This window comes from Bactrocera latifrons, unplaced genomic scaffold (genome assembly GCF_001853355.1).
Source record: "Bactrocera latifrons isolate USDA-ARS-PBARC rearing strain unplaced genomic scaffold, ASM185335v1 scaffold_202, whole genome shotgun sequence".
Classification (NCBI taxonomy): domain Eukaryota; kingdom Metazoa; phylum Arthropoda; class Insecta; order Diptera; family Tephritidae; genus Bactrocera; species Bactrocera latifrons.
The window spans coordinates 525693-539884 of record NW_017535542.1 but is presented as its reverse complement, the minus strand read 5'-3'; the positions used below and the strand labels follow the sequence as shown (position 1 = coordinate 539884).

Sequence of the window (14192 nt, the reverse complement as noted above, 5' to 3'; positions counted from 1 at the left end):
AAGTGACAGTTTTTATAATATCCTCCTAGAGGACAATGTCACATTGAAGAAGTTACTTTGGGCACTTRAATTGCACACAGATCCATTGATGAATAAACAGAGCCTTAGGAAAGCTAAATTGTCAGTAAGATTTCTTTGTAAAATTTTTCAGTTTTATTTGAACAAAAGAGAGCAAAGTTAACATTGTTAAATTTTTTCATAAGTGAAATTATGCATTGGTGGTAKAAGTGTTGAAAAGATTTGCTGCATCTAAAAGCTAATAAACGGAAATACTTATATAAAAAGACAACAAATAAAAATCAACATATAATTTTAAATATTTCATAAGTTGTACAACGATTTTCGAATTCATTTTATAATTAATTATAAATTTGTTACTATTTTTTATTGTTTACTACTTTAAGGTCTTATTTGTAAAATATATTCTACTTTATAAGTAATCAGCTAACATTGTACAATTATGTCTAAAACGAGGAAGATAAAAATTGCAGATGCATTTGTTTTTGTATTGTTAAATAATGACTATGTCAGACAAAACWCTTTAGCTTTGCGCGACATTTTTCGTACCGCGAGTAATACCGAAAATATGCGTCACGATGAGCGCAGGCCAAACTCACCAAAAATCATTGGTTCTTGACAAATATTAAACATTGTTTAGTTAACTTCGGATARAGCGCAAAAGCATCTAAAGTAATTCAAATAACACAAATCGTTAAAAGAAAATAAATTAAAGCATGTTGGGCTATTAATCAGCTAATGCACAGCAAGCGTCAAATGTTGCGAGTTGAATGACGTTAATCAAAATATTTTCAAAATTTTTAAAAGTCAAAGCAATGCGTTGCATCTGATATGGTCATATGCATAATATAAATTTAAAAAAGATATGTATTTATATTTTTATAAATAAATCATTAGTTAACAAAACTGMATTTTATTTTCTTCATTTCTGAATTATTAAAAAGAAAAGTAAGTACACCAATTATATTGAGTCATCCCTTTCAAGGTTCCTTCCTTAGCGTTTTGAAGAAAAAACAGAGAAATTTCAAAATTACTAGAGATTTTTTATTATCATTCGAAGGAACATTTTTTGCATTTATTTTTTGAGGATTATCTCTTTCAAATTTTGGCCTCAGATGGTTCACCCGGTGAGTTCGATTTTCGTTGATTCGTTCGAGCATTTCGACTTGTAAAATGTGATGTTCTACTCCAGGGCCGGAATCGATGCGGGATTATCCGCATAGACTTTAGACTTCACATATCCCCACCGGAAACGGTATCAGCTGGCCAATCGAAAGACCGAAAACGTTAAATTGTCTGTTGACGGAAGTGTTGAATGGCGACATCTTGTTGAAACCAAATGTCGCCAAGATCGTCTCAAATGCGGCGAATTTTCTTGTTTCGCTGAACAAAATTTGGCTCGAAAATATTTGATCTTCTTAGAACTTTTAAAGAACTTATAAAGCGAAACGATGTCCCTTGGGAAGGTCGAGTGACTTCAGTTCTTACACAAGCTGTATTTTGTACGGTTTCTGTTGAAGTTGACGTAAATTGCGTCAAGTCGTTCCATACGTCAGTCCGAGTTACTGCGAATGGCGCCGAATCAACTCTTAACTTTCTTCTTGTACACTCTCAGCTACAGCTAAACTATAGCTTATTCACTGCGTGCTGGTAGCGGTCTATTCAATTGAGTGTTTTCCAGTAATGAATGTTGCRTCTCAAGATGGGTGATGGCGTTGCAAATAATACTCTCAGTATACATGTGTTGACCATAAGTTAAGCGAAACGCGCGAAAAACATTCTTTACCGAACATGAAATTTCGTAATAAARTTGAACGAACAAAAATAAAATGACAGCTTGAAATGACTCATGCGTGATCTGCAAAAAAAAAAAGGCTATTGAAAATAATATACAGTTGCTATTATTCTGGTGGTAGTTTAAGTCGTTTTGCACACACTGAGTAATTCATATCGTGTTTAAGTTTCAGTTCTCTCAAGCTACAAAATACTGCCTAATTAGCTTTCCTAATAATTCAAATCTTAGGTCGGGAAGAGGAAGAGCAGGGTCGTGGTTGAACTATTTCGATTACCGTCAACACAATGGTTCCTATAGAAAAAAATTACATGCCAGATTTACGAAAAAAGTTTAGAATAAAATTATAATTTCTTGAGATCAGTACGCAGCTGCACTTGGTTCCGTTAATCATCGGAGCGCTGACTATGTTTTCCTGGGCCTTGGGRGACCATATGAAATATACATACTATATATCAGCATGTCAATCGAATCGATTTACCCATGTCCATCTGTCCGTCAGCCCGTTGYATGTTAGATATTGATCTATAATTTTTATACATCCTCTTTTTCCCCAAGACGCTGCTGAGCTGACATAATCATCGATGTTGTCAAGAGATGTCATAGATTTTCATGACGCACATATACTTTTTACTTACTTAGTGACTTTAATTCGGCTTGAATCTTGTTTATATCGAAAAAAGTGGTTATAAATAACAAGCACGCATTTTCTRTTGGAGACGAGCTTTACATAACGTTACATATTGGGATTTAGTTACAMATAAAATTCGGTACAGCCGAAGTTAAGTTTTTTCTTGTTTCCATTTCGATTTCACATACTTTTATTAATTTAGACGAATATAATCTCCAAAAGCACGTACTAATTGTAAATATGCAATACTTAAGGTTTGGTGTCGCAGTTAAAACAAAATGGCTGAYTGGGTACAGCTGCAGAACCACATGGTTGTGTTATTTCAATAATATTGTACAATATTTTATGCTTACCCCATGCTTCAAATGTAGCATACTTTTCGGCGTTAAATACAACAATACAAATTTTCGGTTTGAAAAGGTTTCAATATTCATCTCTGTTAAAAATGTATATTATATATGTTATATTTTTTAGCAACAAACTAATAAGCAATTTTACCTTAATTATAATTTTAATTGACTGCTTCAATTCAGTCAGATTTCTGGGTTTTATTTTGTACATCTCTTGATTAATATAATTCCATAAAAAATCTGCTGCAATCAAGTCAGGTGACCTTGTAGGCCAGCGGAAAGTAGATTTTCTTGATATTAAATGGTTTCCAAAATTTCGTTGGATAGCCAGTCGATACCCAGACAATACACCTTGATGAAACTGTGCATCACACAGTGACTCGTTCTGACTGAAGTTCCATCTCATAAATTATTTCTGGATGCTGAAGACGAATGGGATCTATGTGTTTTACCTTGCTTGTGATCTTCACTCGTTTTCGGAATTTTTTAGCACTCTTTTGATACAAACCTTGTAAATAAACATTAAAAACAATAACATTTTTTTTTTTGCGACTCAAATTTATTAATAAGTATTGTTGAAATAGCGGGCGGTACAAACCAAAATTAATATCTGAAATTTTTGACAATATGCATAGTATGTTACTCAAGAAGTTTTAACTCACGAACCAGGCCTAATGAAAACATATACTAAATTCTATTGGATTTTTCTCATAAAAATACGAATCATACGAGTTTTTCGATTTGCGTAGTTTACCATATACCATATAAGAAGTTTAACAGAATGATAACGAGGATGGTAGAGGAATGTTTTCATTTCTATTACAACGTTGCAGTACTAAAGTTTGTATATTAATTTTGCTACTTTGGTTGTAACACCCAGAAGAAAGCGTCGGAGACCCTACAAAGTATGTATATGTATATTGTATGGTCAGCGAAAGTGCAAAGTCGATTGAGTTATGTTCGTTTGTCCGTCTGATGTCTGAGTTTGAGAAATTTGAAATTTCTCTCAAGAAAGGGTTTATTTGTCGACAATCGCCAATGTCGAACTACTATAGCACATACATAGATGCCTTGTGGTGAACGATCAAAATCGTTCGGTGCAGCTAAGGCTAACGTGTTTACATGTTCTTCATAAAAGGTGTTTTTTAGACAAGTGGCTTTCAAGAATTAAAAAAGCATAAATTTAAGTTTTATTATTGCGACAAGAATTCGCCATTGTGTCTCAAAAATGATATTGAGCAAGTGACCGGCGCGAGAAACGCAATTTTCGACCACTTTTTGCGGCTCCATGTCAGCAATCACTCGCCGAGTTTTCTGATCCCAGTAGTCTATCCCCTCGGGCTTATCTAAGAAGACAAACAGTTTAACATAAATAAACATTCTCCATTTCATGCACGAAATAGTCACTAATTATATCTGTAAGGCGTTCTCCACTGCCTGTCACATTATGGCAGGCTTCTTTTTTAAAGAAATATTGTCCTACGATTCCTTTTGCTCATAGAGCACACCACACTGTAATTTTTTATGAGTTTAACGGCGTCTTAACAGTAGCTTGAGGATAATCATCATTCCAAATACGACAGTTTTGTTTATTAACGTACTAACATACGTAACGTAATGCAACCAAACTGTAACTGAAAAAGAAGCAACCAATATTTGATTTTTTAATTTGAGTTCATAGAAGCATAAAACACCATCACAAAATTCAATTTACATTAAACCATGATACCGACATGTATGGCTAAAGCTTTAATCGAAAGCTACCTGTAAGTAATCCGAAGTACGCTGGGGACAATAATGTCAATTTGAATTCCCTTGAAAATCGACTTCGGTTAACCAAAGACATGATAAAGCTTTTACACCAAAAATGTGCATACTACCTGTCAACAAAGCCTCACTTTTCTTTCATTCATTCATGATGTCACGAAATATTATTATAATTACAACAAGTAGCGAATGGCTAACTTCGGGTGCAACCGAACATTTTGTACTCTTACAACTTGCAAAAATCAAAGCCAGTGAAATATTTTAAGGTGTAAAACTTCAACCGGAGCATCGAAAACCTAGCAATAAAACTCATAGACTGACAGACACATATGGTATACGGCAGTTGGGGTAATATCTCGATTTTATAAATTTTTCGCAATGTCATGAAACTTGATTTACCCAGTTTTTGCTCAAATTTATCTATTATTATTATCAACACTTACGAGTAAACACATTCTCTCCTTTTCATTGAGATAACTCACATATTGGCCAATATATGCGCTACAAAGTCCTCCCGAAGTTCGGAAATCTTTATAACTGGTTGCAGGAGTAATTCTTTACCGAACCGAAGATTTGTTGATTTGAAATAAATTCGTAGTATATTCGTGAAATTTCAGCATTTTTTTCTTTGGTTTGTGAAATGGAAAATCTGTCGAATTTGAAGCTTTCGCAGCACCCTCAACTATTAATTAGCCCTCTTTTGAGGGTAGCTGACGTAATTAACTTTTTTAGGCTATTCGCTGCAAGCTGTTGGTTCATCAGACACACAATTCAGATGATCCTTTGCTATGATCGAAAAGACATAAATAGGTGTGTCACTAAAGATGTTATAACTCCCAAACCGATTGTACACAGGCTCAAATATATAATTGATGCTAGATTTGAAATCAATTGCTGTACTGCATTGCTCTTTTTTTTTTTTTTTTTTTTTTTTTTTTTTTTTTTTTTTTTTTTTTTTTTTTTTTTGTTTTTTTTTTTTTTTTTTTTTTTTTTTGTATTTGCGAGATTCTCTACTTTTTTAAAGAACCAAATAGAAACTTCAAATTTAAGAAATGTTTATTATCATTCGAAAGAATATTATTTGGTTTTTAGTTTTTGCAGATTATCTCTTTCAAATATTGGCCGCGGCTACGTCTCAGATGGTCCATCCGTTTACCCCAATTTTCGATGACTCGTTCGAACATTTCGACTTGTAACTGGCCTATGACATGCGTGATGTTTTGCTCAATGGAAGCATAGACTTTAGAATTTACATATTAGTAATATGAAAATGGAAAAGTCTAACGTTGTGATATCAAGCGATCTTAGTAGCGCATCGACCGGCCCCCTAAATGAAATCAACTACCGAAGTCTTTTCTCAATTAATCCATCGATTAATGTCATATGTGGGAGATGGCGGCAAGTCGTTCGATACGTCAGTCCGAGTAGCTGCGAACGACGATGAATCGAGTCTCCACGGTCTTCGTGTTCACTCTCGGCTATAGCTGCTAAATTTTCTTCATTGCCTGCTGGACGTGGTTTATTTGGTCGGATATTATCGAATATTGAATGCTGCGTTTCAAGATGGGGATGATGTTGGGAATATTGTGCTCAGTAGACCGATTATGTTGACCATAAGTTGAGCGAAGGCGCGAAAATAATTTTTACAGAACGGAAAATTTCGTAATAAATTTGAACGATTTATGAACATTATTCAGGCGTAGGTCTTTCCATGATGAAATGTTAAGCAATGGCGAATAAAAAAATAATGATATCTTGACACGATTCACGCGTGACCTATCAAAATTACGCTATTGAAAAAAGTACCTCTACTTGGATCACCCGATGTTTATTTTACGGTTTCGTAAAGACGGAAATAAAACGAACTGCATTTTAATTTTTATTTTGATTTTTTTCAATTTCATTTCGGTTTATTGCACAAATACTCGTACAATGTACATTACTAAATTTGTTTATTTTTGTTGTTTAATTATTTGAGTAGTAATTTGTGGGTAGTTAATCTAATAAATGAGAGAATTTAATAGAATTAGTTAGAATTACAGTTTACGATTAAACTAAATTTAGTTATGAACATAAAGTGCCGTTAGCACTTAACACTTTACAAAGCACTCCCATTATATGAATATACATATACATATATATTAGTCACATATTTTTTTAATTTTTTAATTGTTAATATTACTTTTGTTGTTTTTTTCTTTTTTTGTTTTTTTGTTTTTTGATTTTCATTCGCTAATTACAAACATACATACATTTTCACTTACAATATTATATTAACCCACTATGGATAAAATAGCATATGAATCAAACAATATACATACTATACATTGGTAAATATTCTGCAAGTCGAAACGATTCAACACTCAAACACAAACATAAGGTTCATCAAAAAATTAAATAATAAATTACAATGCAACTTTTATACATACATTACACTTAAACTAGTTTGACAATTTCACAAAAATATTCAAAGAAATAAATCGCAAACTCAAAACAAGCAAAGAGCAAACCAAACACAACCGCTCGGCGCAGCAATAAAACACGATTTGGAAATCATTGCATATTTGACTAACAGAACGTTGAAATTTTTCAAAAATGTTTAACAGTCCCATGCGGGCATACATACATTTATGTATATATTTGTTGGTATGCGTTGCAGCTCACTTGATGCGCATTTCATTTGCTTTTTACACACTTATATTTACAGTTATTATTTATGCACACTACTGCTTCTTAAAAAAATTATTATCTATAACTACAACAAAAAAATATTTGCGCCTTTGCTTGTTTGCTTGCGAACTCAAATTGCCTCAAATTAATTCTGGCAGACTTAACAGTAAAAATATGTTTCTCGCTTTCTTCTATACAGATTCTAACTGTTTTGCAGTTTTGAGTTTTCAAGTGAAGTCAATTCCGCACAAGTTGTGTTTATATAAATATACATGCGCTTCAAATAAGTAGCGAAATTTTGTATAAATATTTATATGTATGTAAATCATATTTCATTATGTAATATTTTTTTTAGTAACTACTAATAATATTTATGTGGATTGCCATCATTCAATATAAATTACAACAAAACATTATAAAATCGAGCTCAACAAAAACGCAAGCCTTCCAATATATTAAAATATAATAATGTATAAAAAAATTAAATAAATAAGAAATAATGTAAATGTTTTGGCAAAATAAATCGCATGCGATAAATTTTTCGCTTTTGTCGCATATACAAGAGCTGCTGCTTAACTACTTTACATTTAGTTATGATTTTAACGAAAATAAAACGAAATTTAATTACAGCTATGAACGCTACGACATCTAGCGTCTAATTTGGGTGTTTTTGTTTGTTTTTGCTATTTTCGCTATTTTCGCTGGTCTGTCGAAAAAACTATTATAGCTTGGTTACAATGCAATCGGTAAAGTCTTGGGTGTGTGATAAGCCTTTCAGGTTCAAATTCAATTTCTAAACAAATTTTTATACAATTTTAACATAAACGTCAGCATGCGCGTGCCCGCCGAGCGCTTTTTCGGCGACTTAAAACTATATTCATAACATTATATTATATCTATTTTCCTTTGCAATTAAGCAAATACTCAATTTTGTACACCATATTAATTTAACAACTAAAATAAAAAAGCTAAAAGATATCATAACCTCTTCGTGATACCTTCTAGACCTTGATAAAACTACGAGTAAGGCACAATATTTGTTTCTCTTGGTTATGTGTTATCCTGTAGCGGATGTTCAATGTACAATGCATAAATATGTATAAATGAAGAACTAATGCAAAAAACGAAAATTATATATACAACTACAAAATATACAGTTAAGCAATGCTGTGTGGCTTCAAACTTCCACACCGTAATTGCGGTCGACCACGTAGTCATAGCGCTCGTCTTGCTGCTCGCCATTGGCGCCGTTGCTGTTGTTGCTATTCGCGAGCGTCTCCGCTGCCGCGGCACTTGTGCTCGGCGTTGAGATATCCGCATTGGCGGCGTTTACTTTTGCCGCTGCCGTTGCTGCTGCTGCTGCGGCAGCAGCTGCTGTGCTCTTGGCCGCGTTCAATTCGCGACGACTGACGGCGATGCCCAAATGATTCTCACTGAGATTCTTATTTCGATTATTGCTGGCCACGAGCGCTGTATTGATGGCGATCGCTGTTTCGCGTGCCTTGTCCTCCTCGTCGTCCTCCTCTTCGTCTTCCTCTTCGATCAGATCGGCATCGGGCAAAACGAAGTCGGCACGATCTGGTAAGTCGGGCACTGGTAGGCCCTTGCGTGTGAAGAAGGTCATTTTTTCTCTGCGAAAAGAAGAATATATATATTGCAGTTGAGTATTTTGTCCAAAGGCCCTGCTAATTTTGTAAAAGCGATTAAAAGTATAGAAGAAATTTTTTACTCACTTGAACGACAACAAATCGGGTGATCCCTTCGGCACCTTGGTTTTGCGCAGCTTATGAATTTCTTTGGCAGTTTTCATCAAAAGCTTATGCAGTTGCTTCTCCTCAGGGCATTTGGCCGGATCAGCACGCTCGACCAAGCGTTGGAACTCCTCGTTCTCAATAGCCCAGGCGGCAATTAGGGGATCGCGATTATCACGACCCTTCTCCAGTCTAAAGTAGTGAAAGAAATAATACATTTAGTACACTGTCATGCGCTGTCACCGACGTTAACTTTTACTTACACTTGCTTCAAGTTCTGTAATTTGGCAATTTGATCGTTTAGGAAATCTAATTTGCTATGCTGCGCTTGCAGATCGAGCTCCAAGTCCAAGCTGGTTCTTGGTATATGTGTATGACGAAGTTCTACAATAGAAATATACATATTATTAAGTATACTGAGCTGCAATTTGAAGAACTTTCGTTGTTCCACTTACTCGTCACTTGCTTTGGCGCTTTGGTGTGGAAGCGTAGCGAACGTCGCTCGACAGCACCGCGATGGAAGGGATGCGGCGTCACGCCGAAATGCATGGCCGAATCCGAGTCGGAGCGATTGAGTCGGCAGATGTAACGGTTCTTATTGACTGCTGCCGAGGGCGTGAATGTCTGCGAACGCTTTACCGGCCTATCGTCGGCCATTTGCTGTTGCTGTTGTGAAGCACGTAATTTTTCGGGTGCAAACGCGCACTCTGTGTTTGTTTCCTTGTCCGCATATTCTTGCTTAATCAGATCGATGCAATTGTAGGCCTCCAGCATTTTCTTTGTGAAGTCTGCCAATGTGCGAAAAAACAGTAAAATGAGTACAAGTCTGCAGGTTTTATCTTCCTTTCGTTCGAACTTACCCGCTGTCAGTTCCTCTAACTCATTGTCATCATCGTCGTCCTCATCATCATCCTCCTCATCTTCATCATCCTCGTCGTTTACACTCAGTTGTTCGATTTCCTCAGTGATTTGGGCTTGCATCTCGAAGGGCGGCACTTGGTTGCGTGTCAGCGTTGAGGTTTGTGACGAGGTAATTGTCGATTCATCGGACGACTCTTCCTTGGCGACATTTGGTGCATTTGTGGCGGCAGCATTGGCTGCGGACGTATGTTGCGCTGCAGCCGAAGAAGTAGCGGCTGCGGCAGCGGCGGCCGCACTCGTTGAAGGCATATCTACTGGCTCAAATGTCGGCATAAATTTAGAGCTGAGCACATTGTACCACTTGAGTGTGGAGTCGTCTGCATTAAATTCAGCCATGCTGATCTGTACGGTGCCCTGTTTATAGAAAACATAGAAATAGTTATTCAAGAACAGTTATTTGTGCGCGCAGCCTGATAACTTACGATAATCTCCTCTTTCTGGCCGGTCATGCTGACCACAGTCACCTGCAAGCTCTTCGTCTGCAGTTTGCTGAGCGTTATGGGCACGGCAAAGGTGTCACTGAAGACCGGTTTTTGGAAGTCCGACATGGGTTTTGTGCGAATCGAAGTAAGCGAGTTGGGCAACAAAGCGGCGCGTAAATAACTGTTATAGTAAAAGAATATCTGTGAAATGATAATTGTCATAATATTTGTAAAGTAAGCTTACACTTGTGAATTGTCCGCGGTCGCAGTCCACAGCGCTGAGAGATTGTTCGCACGTTCCAGCGATACGACTAGTAGACCCTTATCCTTAAGATATTTCAGTCCGATCTGCACTTGTGCCAGCTCCTTGCGCGGGAAATGTGCGCGCGAAGCTTCAAAAACGCCAGAGTCGCCAGCGACTGATTCATTGCTTACTGCCGCCGAAACGGAACGTGTATTCGAGGACGATGACGAACGGCTGAGCATCTCTTGCGGCAGATCCAGCAATGATGGCTTTTCGGAAATTGGCGACAACGGCGCAGCGGGCAGGTTCAGTGGTGCGGATAAGTTAAGTTTCTGCAGTTTGGCCTCCAACACCATACAATCCAGCAGTGTTGAGTCCAAGTCCTGTGCATGCGTACGTGTCATTGCGGCAGCCAATGCTGGATTTGGCTGATAGAGTGGCGGCAAAGCGGCGCCTGCAGGTGTGTTGGCATAGGTTGGCTCTTCCTTGAGCCGCTGGCTGCTGATCGCTACTTGATCGGCACTGTATTTCATAGGCGAGGCGGGTGGTGTTTCCATAGAGAGACTGCTACGCGGCGACAGCGACAACTCCGAAGAGGGCTGCTGTTGTAGCTGTGGATGCGCATGCGTAACCGTATGCATTTGTGGCTGGTGCTGTTGTTGCTGATGTTGTTGTTGTAGCTGTAACTGCGCCTGTGCGGCTTGCAGTTGTTGCTGTTGGTAAAAACGCTGTGAGCGACGCTGCAAGTCGATCACATCAATTTGTGAATCCACAGCAAATGGATCGATGTAGATGTCGGTGAAGCTGAGCGCGCTCTTGCTGCTCGCCGTCGACAATGAACCCAGACTAGAACCACTGCTAATGGAGAATGTGCTCTCCGAGGAGAATGACTTGAGACGTTCCTCTAGTTTCTTTGTAGATTTGAGCGCTTCCTGCAGCTCACCAACCAGCAACTGCTTTTCTTCGTGGAAACGTAAACGTTTCGCTATGCATTGATTTGTAGCCTCATACGCCTCTTTCAGATCTTCCTCAAGTTTGCGGCGTGTTTGCTGTATGACGTGCACCTCTTCGTGTGGACGCGACTCCATCGAAATGCTATTCAAATCGGTGAGTAGTTTCTCCTTCTCCTGTATCAACAAAATGCGATCCTTATCAGATTCCAACTGGCCGGGGTCGATACGTTCCACATGATCCACTAATTGCTGTTGCAATTTCTTTATATGTTTACGCCATTCGGAGTACTGCAATTTCGTCTTGGCCATCTCGGCAAAACGTGCGCCGCTATTCATATCGCCGGCGCCACACAAATCTGTCTGTGAAGCGACGCAAACGCGATCAAACGGTGAGGCGGCATTCATCAGCTCGGCATTCTCATCGTTGATCTGTTGGCGACTCAGCTCATTCTTAATCTCCACCAAACTGCGCATCAGCTCTTCGCGCACCTTCTCACCCGACACCAGCGACTTGTGCACCTTAAGCATCTCCTCGCGTATGGCCTGCACTTCGGCTATGTCATAGCATCCATTCTGACGTGCGTTGATCTTCTCGCCCACCGAGTACAGCGTATTCATGCCGCGTTGCGTGTGCGTAATATCGTGTGTGATGTGCTTCAGTTCCTGTCGCAGCAGACGTACACGCTCCCACGATGAGGCGACTTCGGCGCGCAACAAATCGGGATCGTGTCGACTCATTGAGCTCGAAGAGGAACACACTGCAATAAAACAAGTTGTTGTTAGCAAATTAATTAGTAAATTGGATTACATTTGTACTACACTAAAGACACTTACAACTACTTCTGCTGGTCGCTAATTTATTCAGCTGATTATACTCTTCCTGCGCTATCTGCAAACGCTGCTTCTTAATGTCATACAGTTCACGCTTGTTCTCCAATTGATCTTGTGCGGCGGACAGGTAATCGCTTAGCATTTGCTCTTGCACGCTCTTCCATTCCTGGCGCGGATCCTCCAGCTGTGTCGACTGCTCTATGTGATTGATGTAGTAGCGTCCTATATGTGGATCGTAGGCTTCCTCCCAGCCATGGGGCAGCTCATCGCCGACACAATCTTCGAACGACTGCGGCTTCGTATAACTGCAAGTAGCGGAAAACGGAAATACCACGTAAATACAAATTATATAAATGGTGAGTTGTATACATGTGTTGTTGGTGTGTTGCTTTGTGAATATGTAAATATTTGCTTGCGTTTCTAATCTATGGCCTAGTATCTATAATAATCACCGACTTCCTGTTCAAAGCGCGCCACAGTGATGAGTGTGCTTTGTTGGTCTTCGGAAATACTTAGCCGCTGTGACAATCTCGACGATACCAGTAATCAAACCGCTAAGTGGCTGGCTACTTGTGCGCCAGCATACTTGATTAGCAATTAGGCGGCGGCGTTAGCGCGTTGCAGTTGCGCGTGGGGAAACAAGTTTCCATTAGACGCTTGACTCATAATCACCCATTTCCCACGCTATTTCAAGTACACACAGTTTTACATACCTAACCTTATGTGTGTATGTGAATGTGCGTTTATAAATAAGTGGCTTTTAATGTTTGCTGGAAACTGTTTAATCATGCAAATCAATGCGAGCCACTGGACTAACTAGTGCGTATATGTATGTACGTATATATCTATATATATGTATGTTGGTGGTGTGGTAACACCATCGACTCTTCACTCGACATTTTTAATTCAAACAGATATTTATTTGATAATGAGTAGAATATACAAATACTTTTTTCAAGTGGCTTGCGTGCTATCTGCTTACGCCTATGTATGTAGTTATATGCGCCTATGAACAAAATTAAAAATGCTTTGGGTGTGATAGTTTTTTGGTCAGAAACTGATCATAATAATTGCTCTCTTCACTTACAACAGTAAAAAGTGAAGCTTTGTTAACAGAATGACAAATATTCATAGTTGAATTACATCAGCGCTGATCACTTTCATACTTAGGTCATCCAATTTCATCAAAGTTTAGCTAAATATAAAAACTGCCGACGGGAGCAACTTAAAAAGTGCAAAGATATACATGATATCATATACATAATACCAAACCGCTGGAACTATAGAGAATTCTGAATTCAAGATCAGAGGTTATTTTTTCTAGAACTCGAATTTGGAAAATTTTTACAAGCTCAACGGGACAAGTTTCAACATCAGCGCTATCGATCGGTATCGGTATATGATGGTTACTCAAAAGCTACTACTGCCTATTGGAGGCAAAACAAAAAAAAAAATTTATAAGTATCTAATACATAACGTACAAATTCCGTACATCAATTTTAAAAGTTCAAAAAACAATTTCAAATAATTTATTATATAGTGTAAGAATAAAATTTTGGTAGAGTAATGTAGCTGAGACACACTATATTTAGAATAGGTGGCCTTAAACGATGTCTGCGCCGCTTAAAGACCTTTAGAAATAAACAATTTTGTTCTTTATATGACAAATTGAAATTTTAGATTGCGGTTCAAGTTGTTGTGGCTGATCATGAATGATGTATTGAAATTTTGAAATATCACTTCGACGTATGAAACAATTTTTATTGACTTTAAAATTTTTTTTATTCCATTTATTTTATTTATTTGTTGTTTGTTTGTATTTTCCACTTTATTTTTTTTTTT

The 14192-nt window shown here is 37.8% G+C and overlaps 1 protein-coding gene across 1 annotated transcript in view; it reads right to left on the bottom strand.

The window, feature by feature from the left end:
• Positions 1-7605: 7605 nt before the first annotated feature.
• LOC108968099 (protein kibra) overlaps positions 7606-14192 on the bottom strand; it is a 53540-nt gene continuing 46953 nt past the window's right edge. Inside the window, exons 2-9 of the mRNA XM_018931880.1 lie at positions 12354-12655; positions 10567-12277; positions 10323-10503; positions 9840-10254; positions 9435-9767; positions 9243-9363; positions 8962-9171; positions 7606-8859 (exon numbers count right to left, since the gene is read on the bottom strand). Of these exons, the coding sequence (XP_018787425.1) occupies positions 8406-8859; positions 8962-9171; positions 9243-9363; positions 9435-9767; positions 9840-10254; positions 10323-10503; positions 10567-12277; positions 12354-12655 (3727 nt within the window). The 3' untranslated portion in view covers positions 7606-8405. The remainder of the gene's footprint in view (positions 8860-8961; positions 9172-9242; positions 9364-9434; positions 9768-9839; positions 10255-10322; positions 10504-10566; positions 12278-12353; positions 12656-14192) is intronic.